The 16,890-nt window shown below is 39.9% G+C and overlaps 1 protein-coding gene across 1 annotated transcript in view; it reads right to left on the bottom strand.

Annotated features, from left to right (window-relative positions):
- ADGRF5 (adhesion G protein-coupled receptor F5) overlaps positions 1-16,890 on the bottom strand; it is a 52,175-nt gene that overhangs the window by 17,609 nt on the left and 17,676 nt on the right. Inside the window, exons 2-9 of the mRNA XM_034426813.2 lie at positions 14,739-14,859; positions 13,992-14,061; positions 12,323-12,478; positions 6,838-7,017; positions 6,171-6,289; positions 4,570-4,628; positions 2,500-2,636; positions 1,515-1,718 (exon numbers count right to left, since the gene is read on the bottom strand). Coding sequence (XP_034282704.2) covers positions 1,515-1,718; positions 2,500-2,636; positions 4,570-4,628; positions 6,171-6,289; positions 6,838-7,017; positions 12,323-12,478; positions 13,992-14,061; positions 14,739-14,840 — 1,027 coding nt within the window. The 5' untranslated portion in view covers positions 14,841-14,859. The remainder of the gene's footprint in view (positions 1-1,514; positions 1,719-2,499; positions 2,637-4,569; positions 4,629-6,170; positions 6,290-6,837; positions 7,018-12,322; positions 12,479-13,991; positions 14,062-14,738; positions 14,860-16,890) is intronic.

The following is a 16,890-nucleotide window of genomic DNA, read 5'->3' as shown; positions in this document are numbered from 1 at the left end:
ATCTGTTGGAATGGTCTAAATTCTAAATCTCCTGCTCTGAGAAGGGAGTTATCCATGATGCCCTGTAATACCTTTCTTTCTGGTCTTTACTGGTTCCATAAACAAAAGGACTGATGTTAAAGTGGCCTAGAGGTGGAGCTCTTGCCTCACAATCAGGAGGTTGTGAGTTTGATCCTAGGTAGAGGCAGATGTAGGGTCTCCTGCTTGGGCAGGGGGTTGGATTCGATGACCTGCAAGGTCTCTTCCAACTCTGTTAATCTGTTAATCCCAGCAAAACCTCCACAGTCTCCCACCACAACTTGGAGACATTGGTTGGAATGACTGACCAAGACCTTTGATATACTGGAGAGGACATGCTGATACTATTGTAGCTATCAGCTCATCCATACATGTTGCTTGCCCTGGCATAAGGCTAACCCATTCACTGTTTTTTTGAGGACAGAAACTCATAAAATAATCTTCAGCCACACCCCAGACCATTACCAAGGCCATCTCCATCCATCTTTCCTTGCTTTGCCTCCAGACTGCTGTTTTCTGACTTTTGCCAGCACAACACAATCAATGCCATGTGTCTGCCGTACAATCAACATCTCAGCAGCCTTCAAAGTTTGCAGAAGGGCAAAATATATTTGGGAAAGGAAAAGGCATGGAACCTGACTAATGATTGGTAGGAAAAATGGAGATCCTGATGGAAATGGAAATGACTAGAGGAGAATAGGAATGCCTAGAATAGTGAGCAGAACACACACTGCACTGAATTTCTGCTTGTTGATTTCAATTCAGCACACAGCTTGGACTGATATTCTGACTCAAGACTAGCTGAAGCTCTGAGCACAGGAGACCTGCAGCTAATCTCACCACTGATGGAGGAAAATTTGCTGAAGCAGGAAGAAAGGTTATTATTGGGAACACATCAGAGCAGGTTCCATGGTGTTGCCAGCATTGATCCAATCTTTTAGTATAGTCTGGCTACAGTTGGTAGACCGGCAGTATTCAAGCGGCAGTAACATTGTATGTCATACTTCAGTAACTTTGCCTAGAGACAGTGATAGCATGTTGTTTTCCCAGCATAATAGAATAAGTGTGTTTGGTTATACTTGCCCAAATTTTAGATCTATGAGGAATATTATTTTCAAACAATCCCAGTTTAAAAAGGGATGTTGTTGGCTCCAACAATGGACAGCAAGGAACATAAATTTGTATCTTCTGTCTGATCCTGCCTTTGTACTGCACTATTTATAAGAAGAAAATATCTGTAGCTTGGGGTGAACTGTGGACTTCTTGGTGCTCTCTGAACTTGATTGTTTGCTTGCAGACATTTTGTTCCCTAACTAGGAAATATCACCAGTGCTAGGAAGTGTGGGGCTTGTTCCCTGTTTATACAGTTTACAATGGCTTACCCTGCTAATGTTGGCGGGGGTGTTTATAAGAATTGTTTCTGATCCCTTGATTGCTGATTATCAGGCAACCCAAACAACGGCTCCAGCACTCTTCTATTTAGAATTCAGAATTACCTGCTTCGTTCAGCTTGATGTTGGTTATTGTCAGGGTTGCTATCTTGCTTCCCTCTTTAACCTCTTCTGTCAAGGTAAGTCTGTCAGGCATGATGACATTATAACTCCAGGACACCTTTCTTGAAATGTATTCTGTCATGCAGGTTATTTTTACTGTATCTCCCTCGAAAATGTGTTCAGGAGAAACAGAGATGTTTACATTACCTAGCATGGCATAAAGAGAGATCTTCAAAACTAGTGGAAAACGAAAGGTTTATTATCACCATATATAATTTAGTGAAATGTATAATTTAATAATTGTACTCTCCTGGACTCCAAAGTATCTTTTGGGGAGTGAAAATGAAACTTTATGTGGTCCTGTAATTCAATATATAGTTAATCTTTCATTCTAAATATCCAGCTAGCCACATATACATATACATCTATACACATATCACACACACAGACACACTGTTTCAGCATGAAAAAATAATAATTTTTCAAAATATGAATTCTAAAATTGATATTCATATGTAAAGTAACATATAATATAAGAGTATTGCTTGTATAATGATCAGCTACTTCATAGTATTATTTTGTACTTTTCTGAACATGTTTTGGAAATCTACTGAAACTACCTAGCAAAATTAAGACATTGGCATGGATATCTTAATTGCCTTAAACATTGATGTCTTCAGTTGAATGGAGCTCTGGTTCAGGAGGTAAGATAATTTTGCATGTGGGATTTTCCAAGGTGATTAACAATAATTTAGCTTAATGAATACAAACATCATTTTGAAACAAAGCGTTGCCAATCAATGACCACCTGTTCACAAATCTGTGGTCCAGACTGAATCTCCAAGTTTGATTCTTCACTACCATAGCTTGGCCTGTGGTTGTAAAATGATATTAAAACTCTAAAGATATTTTCTCACCACCAAGGACAGTAACTGTATTCACCAAAACAGAAATACACATTTTAATAAAAGACATTAAAAAACATTACCAAAGATTTCTGTTGCAAATGTGGAAGATGCTAAGTGGTAGGGATAATGTAAAAGAGCAGCTATCTTGGGATGTGCATTTTCAAGCGGGATCTGCCTTGCTGAGGTTATTTCATAGCCAACCATGATGCTTCCAGGCCTATGTAAAAAGAATATTGTCCAGTAAGTTGAAGCTCATTATGTAATAAATGATACACAATATCGTTCTCCTGCCAACCTAGCAGTTTGAAAGCATGCAAATGCGAGTAGATAAATAGGTACCACTTCAGTGAGAAGGTAATAGCATTCTGTGCACCTTAAGCATATAGTCATGTCGACCACATGACCACGGAAGCATCTTCAGATAATGCTGGTTCCCTCGGCTAAGAATCAGAGATGAGCACTGCCTTCCTAGGGTTGGACATGACTGGACAGGGGAAACTTTTACCTTTACCTTTTTAAATGGCTTTTAAAGCTATATTTTCATGGTAGCTGGAGGAAAAGAAAACCAGATGTGGATTGCCTCATCATTCTCTTCTACGATTCTGCCTTATCTACTCAGAAAGCAGTATAGTCCAATGTGATAGTTTATGGCTAACAGGAGAAAGGGATATTCCACAGTGAACTCGTGCTTCTGCAGTAGATTTTCCATCTTCCTGGGTCTCCAGAATCTATTTCAGATGGCCCACCAATCTTCCTGACAATTGTTTGCTTGTTTGCTTGTTTCTTCTAGTAAATGCTGTCCTTCAATCTCTCCCCACCAAAAAACCACTAGTGAGGGTAACCCGAAGTATCTTAACTGCTATAATTTTATAATGGACTGTAAAGATGAATTAAAATATCCACTGCTTTGTTTTAAGTGCTTACATTGTGTTTGTATGTTTATCTCTGCATTTCAATTATGAAGAGAGATATAATATCCTTATCAAACTCAACTACTGTACCTATATTATAGAGTCTATGTGTCTATATGCTATTTCTTAATTATACAATCAGAACGATGAAAATTTCAAACTGGAAGAAAGTTTTTTTTTCCTGATTGGACACTCCAGAATATAATGGAAATGCCCTTAGAGATCCCTTGCTAATTGGAGATTTGGCATTAGGATTGAGGAAAACAAATTGTATAGGAGCCAAAAAGTAATCCTTGATGGGTGATCATAATGGGAACAAGCTCTTCAACTTAGAATAGGTATTACAACATAGACAACAAAGATATAGCTCTAGAATGGATTTGAGGATTTTTATCATGGACAATATAATTTATTTTGCTTTCTTCAAATATCTATGCAGTTCTTATGATTATTCGAGTGAGTTTTGACTCTCCAGGTGACTATATGCAGTTTACTTGGAAACATTTTTTTTAAAAAGTGGTTGGTTAGTACCTTGTTCATGGATGTTTTTCAACTTTCTAATTCAGGGTGACACTGTGTTTAACCCACTTGGTTTCCATGCAAAGGGGCTTTCTGTTCCCAATACAATACCTTTAACTATGACAAACTTGTCTTTCAATTATCTCCCAGGGGGAGAGCCTTCTCTGTGGGGGCACCTACCATCTGGAATGAGCTCCCCCCGGAGATACGGCGGATCCCGGATCTGCACACCTTCCGCCGCGCTCTCAAGACCTTTTTATTCCATCAGGCTGGCCTGGCCTAATTTTCCCTTTTTTCCTTTTAAAATGTAAATTTTAATCTGTTCTTAATTATTAGGGTGTTTTAAATCTGTCTTGGGCCAAATTGTTTAATTCGGTTTTATTTTGCTTTTAAATTTTGTATTTATGTGTTTTATCTTGTGGCTGTTCACTGCCCTGAGTCCTTCGGGAGTAGGGCAGTATATAAATCAAATAAAAAATAAAATAAAAAAAAATAAAAAATCTGTAGGTTATATTTATAGAGGTTGTATTATCTATAGAATGGTGGGGTTTTTTTGCTGATTTTACTGCAGAAAAGCTTTTCTCTGCATTATAAGTTTGCCCTACTTGAAGCTAATTTTCATTTTAAGCTTAGCATTTATCAGTTGGATCATTATGTGAAGTCGAAACAAATCATTTTTTTCCTATAAACTTTTCAAGTGAAACAAAAAGGTTTTCATACCTGAATCCTGTAACTGTTGCATTTATGAAACCCGGTAAAGTTGAATAGCCCTCAATAAACTGAAAGAAAGCAATACATTTTGCAGAGTATTTATTATTAATTAAGACCATATTATTTCACTTACTATTACAGACATCCTACATACTTTCATGAAACATCAAACAAATATTACAATTTTCACAGTCCTGGTCTCATGGACTAAGGATTCTTTGTCGAATCTAATATAGAAATAATCTACTAAAAGTGGATGAAGAGATATGTTGGATTACAATATCCATAACACTCAATCAGCATGCTTATCAGTTAAAAACACTGTTATCTAAAACAGGGCTCCCCAACTGTATGGAACCAGGTTGTGGAAGTGGTGGGTGAGCGCGAAGCTTCATTTGTGAAAGCGACTAACATGTGCCAGCAACCATCTGCAAGAAAACAACCAATCTCAAACAGCATCAAGGAACCCTCATTTCAACTCAGAACTACAAATATTTTCCTTTATTAAATTAAAGGCTGTATATTGCATATGGAATGCTTCTTCTACTCTTTCACTATGCTATTGCCAGATAATCCCTAGTTCAGTGGTGAAATCTGAACTGGTTTGCCACCGGTTCGCTGGCCACATATGTGTGGTGCGTGCCAAATGCGCACTGCAAGCGCATGCAAAGTGCACATCAAATGCATGCTGCACACACGTGCATGCGTAGTATGCACCAATATATCACCCGAACTAGTGCAAACCGGTAGCATTTCACCACTCCCCTAGTTGAATATATCTATCTTCCATATTAGGAACTTGGGATCCACATATATCTGCAAGCATTTATTACTTTCTGTTATATAGGTGTTTCAATTAAAAATACGTATCTGTTTTTGTAAGTTTGATACTATCAATCCCATAAAAATACAGCACCCTTCATAGATCACTTAAAGTATCAGCTCCATTCCCAACTACACCCAAAAAGCAACTGGACTTACTTAATTTTTATCCTTGAAAACATTTCGCTTCTCATTCAAGATGCTTCTTGGATGAGAAGCAAAACATTTTCAAGGAAAAAAAACTGAGAAAGTCCAGTTGCCTTTTGAAAAGCAGCTTTGGGACAACCATGACTCCCCATAGACAACTAGAGACCATTTTCACAATTTCAGTGTAGTTCTATTATACACTTACAATAATAAAAACCCAACAACCAACAGTGTTGTGGGAGAAAGCCAATGTTTGTTGCTCCAGGAGCTGTGGCAGTTCAGGGGATAACAATTTTTAATCCTCCTATTGGTCATCTGGAAAGAGAACACGTTGGCTTATTGCCTGCTCTGAGCCACCAGAAATGAAGATAATCTAAGGTCAGTTTCAAATTCTTTTGTAACAGGTTGTAAATGGACATGGAGTGAAAACTGTGCAATATGAAAGGCCTACGGAGAGCTTATTTGGGTGGCTTCAGTTAAGAGTTTAGCTGAGGCACTAAAAAGACAAGAAAAAGGGACTTGCATTTGTTTAAATCACCTAAAATATCTAGACACCTTCAAAAGAAATCCTCTTCAGCTAAACAATAAGAGTTTTAAAATATCTTGGCCACGTTTTAGCTGAAGAACCAGCTCAGACTTACTGCCTCCTCAAGATCATGTTTGTATTGTCTGAACAACACAGAGGACGAATTCCATAGAGCATTCTTAAAGGGTATATCAAGTCGGACAGACATTTTTGTTATGAGCACTGAAGGAATATCTGTGGTAAAAAAAGAAGAGAAATAATCTTATTAGCTGAAATAAAAATTTGAAAATAAAGCATCATTTAATCATAAAATTCAGCCTTGGCTAAATGCTTTAGTCCATTCATTTAAAATTCATATTAATTTAGTTATGTATTCTTTTACTGGAGCTTGCATGTGGAGAAGAGAAGATGGGAATAATAATCTGAAATCTGGCAGTGTGAGCAAATGGAACAACATTTACAATAGAGGGATTAAAATCCTGGGACCGGAGTAGGAATAGAATTTTGTTTGATTGCATAGATTATAGAAGCCAAACATTATTTAGATGACATATGACAGATTCCAGAAAGTGAAGAATTGGCAAATAGCTATAGTGTAAAATATAGGCTGAAAAGGCTGTGAGCTGCTATCCTAGTGCATGTAAAACTCAATCAGAACTTTCTAATTTGAAAGTAATTTAAGCTTCCATTTTGGCAGATTACCCATGAAAAGTTATTTTTTCATGAATGAATTGCTGTTGCCCATAAACCACCATTCATCATCATTTGCCACCTTCCCTTACCTTCTGATTGAAGTTGACAAAAGGTCCCTTGAGGGGGAAGCTGCGCAATACAGTTGCAGTTCTCTCCCCCTGCAGTTGTAGTATTATGGCAGACAGGATATGCTTTACAGATCTTGGCAGACCATCCGTAATCAGGCTCACAGAAACAATGAGAATGATTAGTGCCAACTGAGTTGCACACTAATGTGAGAAAAGAGAAAACAAAAACAAAAAAAGACTTAAATCATTGTATCTTACTGATGTTATTAATCTCATTGATTATGTTTACTCTGTATGCATTATTCAAACCTTAAACAAACTTGGAGGGTTGAATATCCAAGATCCTAACCCAGTGTTTCTCAACTTTGGCCACTTGAAGATGTATGGACTTCAGCTCCCAGAATTCCCCAACAAGCCAGGCTTTAAAAATCGCTTTAAGCAATTTTTTTTTTTTTAGTATTGGCTTTTCAAAAGTGTTTTAGGCTATAAACCGTAAATACACTTTGAATATTGGTTAAGTATAAATGAATAATATTTATGAAAACACATCTTTAGCATCACAGGTTGATTCATGCAATAATAAAAAATATTGGAAAAGTCATAAAATAATCAGATTTGTAGTAGCAAAGGTAATGTGTTGAGTCTCTTATTGAGTCTCAATTTCTCTAGCAAATATTAAGTGTGGTTAATCTGTTCATGTATGAATAGATTAATAAGTTAAATCATTACATTGGATATTATTGATTTCAGGGTGTGACATACAAACCCTACGGATTATTTTGCAGAACATCAAATGTCAAGAGGAACTTAAACCTTCATACCAAGGGCTTCCAGTTGTCTCATTTTTCAGGTATAAAACAATTCTTACCAAAGCAGTCTAAATAGGAGGAGGAAGGATATGGATATGGATATGTTTGCTGCTTTGAGTTAATTGTAAAAATAATAAAGATGGGATACAAATAAATAAATGTCTGCAAGTAATCTGCAACCCAACCAAATAACAAAATAATAGAGCTTGGAGGTCTTCTAGTCCAACCCCTTGCTAATAATAATAATTATTATTATTATTATTATTATTATTATTATTATTATTATTATTATTATTATTATTATTATTATTTTATTTCTATACCGCCCTTCTCCCGAAGGACTCAGGGCGGTGTACAGCCAATTTAAAAACACAAGACACAACAATGATTAAAATTTAAAATAATTAAATAGATTTGGCCGGTTTAAAACCCCAAAAATTTAAAATACCCCAATTTAAAATCATTATGTTGATAGTCCGGCCTGGCGGAACAACAGGGTCTTCAATGCGCAACGAAACACCCGGAGGTCGGAGATCTTACGTATTTCCGGGGGCAGTTCATTCCACAGGGCTGGGGCTCCCACAGAGAAGGCCCTCCCCCTGGGTGTCGCCAGCCGACATAACTTGGCCGATGGCACCCTGAGGAGACCCTCTCTGTGGGAACGGACTGGCCGGTGGGAGGCTACTGGTGGCAGAAGTCGGTCTTGAAGGTACCCGGGTCCTATGCCATGGAGCGCTTTAAAGGTGGTAACCAGCACCTTGAATCACACCCGGAAGACCACTGGGAGCCAGTGCAGCTCGTGCAGGAGGGGTGTCACACGGGCGAAACGAGTTGCGCCCATAACCACCCGCGTGGCCGCATTCTGGACCAGTTGGAGCCTCCGAGTGCTCTTCAAGGGGAGCCCCATGTAGAGAGCATTACAATAGTCCAGCCAGGAGGTGACAAGGGCATGAGTGACCGTGCGCAAGGCGTCCCGGTCCAGAAAGGGCTGCAACTGGCAGATCAGGCGAACCTGATAAAAGGCCCCCCTGGCCATGGCCGTCATATGCTCTTCTAAAGACAGCTGTGCGTCCAGGAGGACACCCAGATTGCGAGCCCTCTCTGTGGGGGGCAAAGATTCACCCCCAATAGTCAGCGATGGCACCTGCTGACTATATCGGGACGCCGGCAGCCACAGCCACTCGGTCTTGGACGGGTTGAGTCTGAGCCTGTTCCTCCCCATCCAGACCCGCACGGCCTCCAGGCAGCAAGACATCACATCAAGGGCATCGTTGGGGTGGTCTGGGGTGGAGATGTACAGCTGAGTGTCATCAGCGTACAGATGACACTTCACTCCAAAACCACGGATGATCTCATCCAGCGGCTTCACATAAATGTTGAACAGAAGGGGTGAGAGGACCGAGCCTTGTGGCACTCCCCATGCGAGACGCCTCGAGGTCGACCTCTGCCCCCCTGCCAACACGAACTGCGAGCGGTTGGAGAGGAAGGAGGAGAACCACCGCAGAACGGTGCCCCCTATTCCTAACCCTCTCAACCGCTGCAGCATGATACCATGGTCGATGGTATCAAAAGCCGCTGAGAGATCTAATAGGACTAGGACAGAGGAGCAACCCCTGTCCCGAGCCCTCCAGAGATCATCCACCAATGCGACCAATGCCGTTTCTGTGCTGTGCCCCCGCCTGAAGCCCGACTGGCACGGGTCTAGATAGATAGCTTCATCCAGGTGCCCGGGCAGTTGTCGTGCCACCACACTCTCAACAACCTTCGCCACAAAACGAAGGTTGGAGACGGGACGGTAGTTAGCTAATTCAGCCGGGTCCAGGGAAGGCTTCTTGAGGAGGGGTCTCACCACCGCCTCTTTCAAGGTGGCGGGAAAGGCACCCTCACTCAGAGAAGCAGTTATAATCCCCTGGAGCCAGCCTCGTGTAACCTCCTGGGAGGCCAGTACCAATCAGGAGGGACACGGGTCCAATAAACATGTGGCGGCACTAATCCTACCCAGAACCCTGTCCACATCCTCGGGAGCCACAGGATCAAACTCCTCCCAGATAATATTCTCAAGACCTGCCCTTGTCTCCTCCCCTGGACTCATCCAATCGGAGTCCAAGCCATCCCGAATCCGAGCGACTTTATCATGCAGGAATTGCACAAAATCCTCAGCGTGGCCCTGCAAGGGATCTTCCCGCACTCCCCCCCGAAGAAGGGAGTGGGTCACCCTAAACAGGGCGGCTGGGCGGTTCTCTGCAGATGCGATAAGAGCGGGAAAATGGTTAGATTTTGCCGCTTTTATCGCCACTAGGTAGGTCTTGATATAAGACCTCACCTGTGTCCGGTCGGAATCGGATTGACTATGCAGGAAACCCTATACCATTTCAGACCAATGGTTGCCAAATTTCTTTTTAAAAACCTCCAGTATAGGAGCACCCACAATTTCTGGAAGCAAGTCATTCCATTGATTAATTGTTTTAACTGTCAGGAAATTTCTCCTTAGTTCTGGGTTCCTTCTTTCCTTGATTAGTTTCTATCCATTGCTTCTTGTCCTGCACTCAGGTGCTTTGGATAATAGCTTGACTGTCTCTTCTTTGTGGCTTAGATTTTGGAACACTGTTATCATGTCATTTCTAGTCCTTCTTTTCATTAAACTAGATATACCCAGTTCCAGCATCCATTCTTTATATGTAATCATCTTTGTTGCTCTTTGCTGCACTCTTTCTATAGTCTCAAAATCTTTTTACATCGTGGCAACCAAAACTGAATGCAGTATTCCAAGTGTGGCCTTATCAAGGTATTATAGAGAGATATTAACACTTCACGTGATCCTGATTCTATCCTTCTGTTAATGCAGCCTAGAACAGTGTTGGCTTTTTTGGCAGCTGCTAGCTCACACTGCTGGCTCATATTTGATTGCCCACTAGGACTAAGCTGAGCTGAACTCTCCCTACAGTCCCCCTTACCAAGTAGAGATTCCATTGTAAATGTCATTCTTAGAACAAGGAAGGATTGTGTAAATCTTTTCTGAACAATCTACACTAGAGGTATCAAACTTTATTTCATTGAGGGCCACTTCAGGGTTGTGTTTGACCTCGGGGGGCTGGGTGTGTGTGGCCGGGGGGTGGGGTGGCCAGCTTAATGACATTCATTGAGGCTCCATTTTTGGCTGCGATGGCCTCCTGCAGGGTTCTGCCAGTGAAAATGGAGCTCAGGGAGGCTGCATGTGGCCTCCCTGAATTCGTTTTAGCTGGCAGAGGGCTGCAGGAGGCCATCATGGATGCATGTAGTCCTCCCAGCTCCGTTTTTGCTGGAAGAAGCACCATGGACAGGTCCTTCACTGTTTCCAGGATGGCCTTGTGGGCCAGATCTAAGCAATCTGTTGGCCAGATCCAGCCTGTGGGCCTTGAGTTTGACACCCCTTGAGTTTTAAAACTAATAACAGAACTATCCAATCTGAACTGCAAAACTCCAGATTTTACAACCCAGATATGATAGGTCCGATGCTCACATTTCTCCACTGGATTGAAACAATATGTTGAGAAACAGGGAGGACAAACATTTAAGAACATTAAACAAATTAATGTACCGTTTTGATAAATCAGATTGTTTTACAGAATTTTATCTGTTGCAGGAAGTATTGCTAATTTTTTATAAATATTTTAGACTTTCCTGCCTATCTTAATTCTCCTAAATACATTTTAGTTCTGAGTCCTTTTATAACTTCCAAAAGAAAGTCACCCTCCAACTTCTCATCAGGACATTAAAGGAGAAAGGAACTAAGTGAACGAAATGTGCTTACAACTTCCTGGAACATGAGAACATGAGAAGCTCCTAATAGAACTTCCTGATTCCATTAGGTTGAACTGCAAAGAGCCACCCTATACCGCAAAAACGCTCTTGTGTTTTCAGCAGACTTTCCCCCCTTTTTTTTTTCATATTAAAAGGCATATAAAAGGCATGTCAGGCATTAACAAATGTTTATAGAAAGTGTTTTGTTTCATTTTGAAAGAATAGATAAGTTTCTTGATAGCTATTCCTGAACATATAGTCTTTCCCTTGGCACCTCGACATGGGCTGCCAAAATTGTAAGGTGCCAGCAAAAGTAAAATGGTCAAACATTTAGTGATTGTTTAAAGCAATGGTTCTCTATGGACTCTGGGTCTCTGGGACCTTTTCAAGGGGGGAGGTCTGAAAATTCTATAAAACTATTTTTATAATGATACTAAAATGTTATTTAAGTTTTCCATTCCTATTCTCATAAAGGTAGACTGCAGTTTTTAGGGGCTACATGACAAGTGATGAAGTTATCACTCTGATGGGTAATAACATATGTACTTGTGTTTCCCCATATTTGTTGGGTTTTTTAAGGGAGCAGGTTTAGGATATAAATATGTGTGTTTTCAGAATAACTCAGTTTTAGGGTTAAAGTTAGTTAACATGTAATGGGTTTATTATTATTATTTTAAATGAATAAATAAACCCAACAAACCATAACTGTTTGGTGTCTTCAATAACTTTTAAGGATGTAAAGGAGTACTGAGATTAAACAATTAAGAACTGTTAGTTTAGTTTTGTACCACAGATCTAGCAACCCTGATTAATCATGATGTATCTTAAGCCACACAACACACACACAAAAATACCCCAAAATTAAATTAAACATAGAAAAAGCAAATGTTGATAGTAAATGGTCAAAGACTACTTACCGGTAGTAATATTAATTTGTGAAATGCTTATATCTGAATCAGGGACATTTACTGAAACTGGGAGACTAAAGTTTTTGAAAAATCTTCTGAAGTCCTCCTGGAGTGAGATGTCTACAAAGTTTATCTCAACAGCAATCGTGTATTCTGGCAACATGTCTAACAAGGGAGAAAATGATCTGTCATAATTAATTGTGTAATAAGAGTGACTCAGCCATGTCCTGCTATCTTCTTCTCAATGACTGTCCATGTCAGAAAATCTCAGACCCAGGAGTCAGAAAATCTCTCACAATGAGCATATCTTGTCAAATACCTTGCAAGTTTCATCTAGTACAGAATGCAGCAATGTAAGCAAATACGTGAATTTTTCAATCAGTTCTTGTTGTAACTCTGTTCCAGCAGCTGCATTGGTTGCCAATATGCTTCCAGGTTGAATTCAAGGTGGTGGTAATAAATTCATGGCATGAGGCTGGGTTATTTGAGGGACCACCTCTCACTGGTTACATCTACCCATCCCATCAAGATTGACATGTTGTAGGTCTTGTCCAAGACTCAAGAAGAGAGCCTTTTCTATCATCGTTCCTATCCTTTGGAACATCATCCCCCACACTCACCCGAAAGATTAGATTGGCTGCAAATTCTGCTTGTACCCTCTTTCCTTGGTCTTCCTGTGATTGTGCAAGCACACACACACACATGCCCCCTGCCCCCTGGTCTCCCTGCAATTGCACAAATGCATTCACCTAGCACCTTTTCCATGGCCTCCCTGCAATCACAACTACTCCAGGTCCTCTTTCAACAGCTTCCCTACAATCACACACATGCACATGCACACATACATCAGCTCCCAGGACCTCTCTACCCCCCCACCCCCACATTCCTTACCTGGGACTCCCCACTTAATGACTCACACATCTTGGGTTACAAAAACAACCAGGACTGCCTGAATTGCTGTTGGTAAGGGTCATGTAATATTGTACTTTATGGCCCCCTTACTTAGTGATGGCAGTCCTGGTCCCAATTGCAATTGTAACTTGAGGACTACCTTTATCTCCATTTAACATGTTATACTGTATGTTTACCACAACAAGCATTGGTGCTTTTGAGCTGCCCTGTATCCTATCTATGCATCCCCCAGTGTGATGCCCAATGATCCCAATGACATCTTCCTTGATGACTTTCGGATGCTCTTCCCAGTTTGCTTGAGACTGACCATGCTCAATTGGCATCCTTTTGTGAATAGGCAAGCTCTCATACCAATGTGCTTTAACATTGCAAATGTTGATATACCCATCGAAGTTGACATCCTATGTCTACCTATTAAGAAAATGTCTGCAAGAAAACAAGCAAGCTCAGAGAGCACCAAGAACCCCTCATTTCAACCCTGAGCTACAAATATTCTCCTCTATCGGTATATAACATTGTGCTTAACAATTGCACCTTATTTGTTTCACAACTGCAGCTGGAACTGATGTCATAAGTCAGGCATGGTCAAGTAACATTTTACTTTATGATCACACTGTTAACAACGGAGTTGTCAGGCCCAGTTGCAGTTGGCAAGCAAGGCAGAAATCAGATCATTTACCAAAGCAAAGCGATTGTACAAATTGATGTATATCAGAAGATGAAGCTACTATTTGTAAGCAAAAGACATTAAAAGATATCCACCTACCCTGACGCTTTTGTCTGTGTAACTCTAGTTGTGTGGTGTTCTCCTCTATTTTGCCCCACTTGCTGTGAATCTGAAAGACAGGGATTTTCCTCTTTATAAGAAAAGAATTATACATTGGGAGAGGGTTTTCAAGAAGAACCATAAATATTCATTCCTGGTGAATTAAACACCAGGAATTTCAACCACCTGATGACTCAGCTGTCTGGAGCCAACATTTACATAATAGTTCATGAATGAAGGTGAATATACGTGTCCCAGGATAAAGTTGCAGGACCGAATCTGGGCTGGTCATCAGGACCAGAGGTTTTGTCTTCCGAGCTCAGGGAACTTCTCTCTCTCTCTCCCTAGGCTAGAGATGAGTTCCCTGAAGATGGGCACCAGCATGAGTCCAAAAGCTCGGAAGACAAAACCTCTAGTCCCAGTGACTAACCCAGATTGGATCCTGCAAAACTATACTTGTTAAAAGAATGTTCCATTTTTGAGAATTTGCTGCCTCCAGCAATTAGAGCTTCTAGCATTCCCTATTATGCAGGAGAAGCTATTGACAGTGTGAAAAGGCATAAAATCAAGGTGCTGCTGAACTGCGATATCCAGGATTGCTCCTTGGAGACTCAGTGACACATGCCACTTTCTCTTATTGTAGCCTCTAGATATTCAGAACTATAGATTCTCAGAATTCCAAGTTACTACGTCATGTGTAAGATCTGATCCTCAGCCAGAGCAAGTATGAACATTATAGGTACTCACAGATGAATAGATGAAGGTGTCCAAGATGAAGTCCCATGAAATCTGGGAAGAGGTGTGTACCCTCATGAGAGCGCTGAACATGGCTATCCTCCAAAAGAACATTATTTCCTGTGTTTTGTTGCTGCACCAAAGGAAAACAAGTTTTATTTATGTTCATAAAAAAAGAAACACTTTGTTCTTTACTCAAAGTCAACCCAGAGTAATTAAGCTTACTTTTTAAAAGTAAGTCACGTGATCAAAATTTGAATGCTTAGCAACTAGCCTGTATTTATGATGGTTGCAATGTCCTGAGGACATGTGATCACCTTTTGCAATCTTCTGACAAGCAATGTCAATGAAGAAGCCGGATTACTAATTTAACAACTGCAGTGATTCACTTAATGATTGTTGAAAAAAAAAGTCGTAAAATGGAGGAAAACTCACTTAAGAACTGTTGCTTAGCAACAGAAATGTTGGGCATAATTGTGGTTGTAAGTTGAGAACCACTTGTACAAGTTGTTCAGTTACAATGCATAGCAATTATTGGTCTGCAAATAAATTCCCTCTAATCCCAGAGAGCATCAGCAACACCTTTTGTCCTCTAGTGTTTCTTTCAGCATATCAAAATATTAAATCCTCTTCCGCCACTTGTATCCAATCTAGCACTTTTCTGAATTCCTAATTGAAGGTGGCTTGGGAATTGACCAGATCAGAAATCAATCCCTCAAATAAACTTATCCTGTTCACCTAATGCCAGCTTCCCTTTGGTATCTGAGTGCCTTTTTCTTAAAGCTTTTCCAGCTTAAAAATTAGGGCCTTCTGTTAGATTAGTAACCTTTTAATAAACTCATGCTAACTGCCAAGTTAAATAGGGTTGCCAGGTGTCCACTATTTGAGCGGACAGTCCACTTTTTTCACATTATGTTCACTATTTTTTTTCACAAAACAGTGGACATTTTTTTAATTCAAAAGCTTTATGATGAAATGGTACGTAATCTAAAGCTGTACAGTCTAAGAGAATAAGGATAGGAGAATCGCGTTTTGTCTTTTTTTTCATAAGTTAGAATGAGACAAAGATCGAATGCTCATTGCAATAATCACATTTTACACAACAGCGCAAAAAATGCATTAAAACAGTTATCTTTTGATATCAAAAATGTAGTGCTGAAGGTTTTTGCTGAATTTTCGAATTCTGCAAAGAAACGAGAAGAGTTGAAATCATTTTTTCAGTTTTGCGAGTCAGAATTCCATGAAGTTTTGCGCCATGTTCCAACACGTTGGTTAAGTTTGTTTAAAGCGGTCGAAAGACTTCTTTTAAACTGGATACTTCTAAAATTGTATTTTATTTCTCTTGGATCTGATGAGTGCCATAAGGTTATCTGGAACCTTATTTCGGATCAGGAAAATGAACTCGCAAAGGACGATGAACCAACAATTTCAGAATTGTATTTATATTTCATGCACTTCTTCATGTCAATAATGCAAGACACCCTACTGAAGCTGGAAAGCAAGAAAATTCATGCATGTGATCTTCACATTATCATGTGTAAGCTGCGTGATTCTTTGCAAAAAAAATATGATGAGCAGTTTTTTTGAATGAAAGTTTTATTTGCCTTATGTAAAAAACATTTGCCTGAGAATGCCGTGCAAAAGTTCAAGAAAGAAGCCATCAACGTGTATCAAAGAGCCATTGCGTACCTAGAAAAGTGGTATAATTTCACCAATTCAGTATATGAGACGCTAAGTTGTTTCAATCTAATTGATCGCAATAATCCTACAACTTTAGAAGAAATGACAAACATCTGGTTATTATCACCATGGTGAGAAGAACTTCCACCCAACGCTCTCTTCGATGAAATTTCTGCCTTAGAAGAAGTTTATGTTCATCTGCAGGGCGATTCATCCCTTGATAAGTGGACGTACTTTTTCAAGAAAGAGCCAGCTCCGAGTTTACTGAAACTGTTCCAGTATTGTGCATCAATTCCGGTATCAAATGCAAACGTTGAACAAATTTTCGGTATCATGGGAAATTTGTGGACTGACGAACGTAACCGACTGCTTGTATCAGTTCGAAGTGAACTTTGTATATTTTTTAATATTTCTCAACTTTGTACTGAAATTAAAGAATTATTCCTTAAACACAAAGAATTGATCAAAGCTGCGCAGTCAAATA

This window comes from Pantherophis guttatus, chromosome 1, assembly GCF_059756535.1.
Source record: "Pantherophis guttatus breed Tessera chromosome 1, ASM5975653v1, whole genome shotgun sequence".
NCBI lineage: Eukaryota > Metazoa > Chordata > Lepidosauria > Squamata > Colubridae > Pantherophis > Pantherophis guttatus.
The sequence above is the reverse complement of the archived record's forward strand: the minus strand, read 5'-3'. Positions and strand labels throughout refer to the sequence as shown.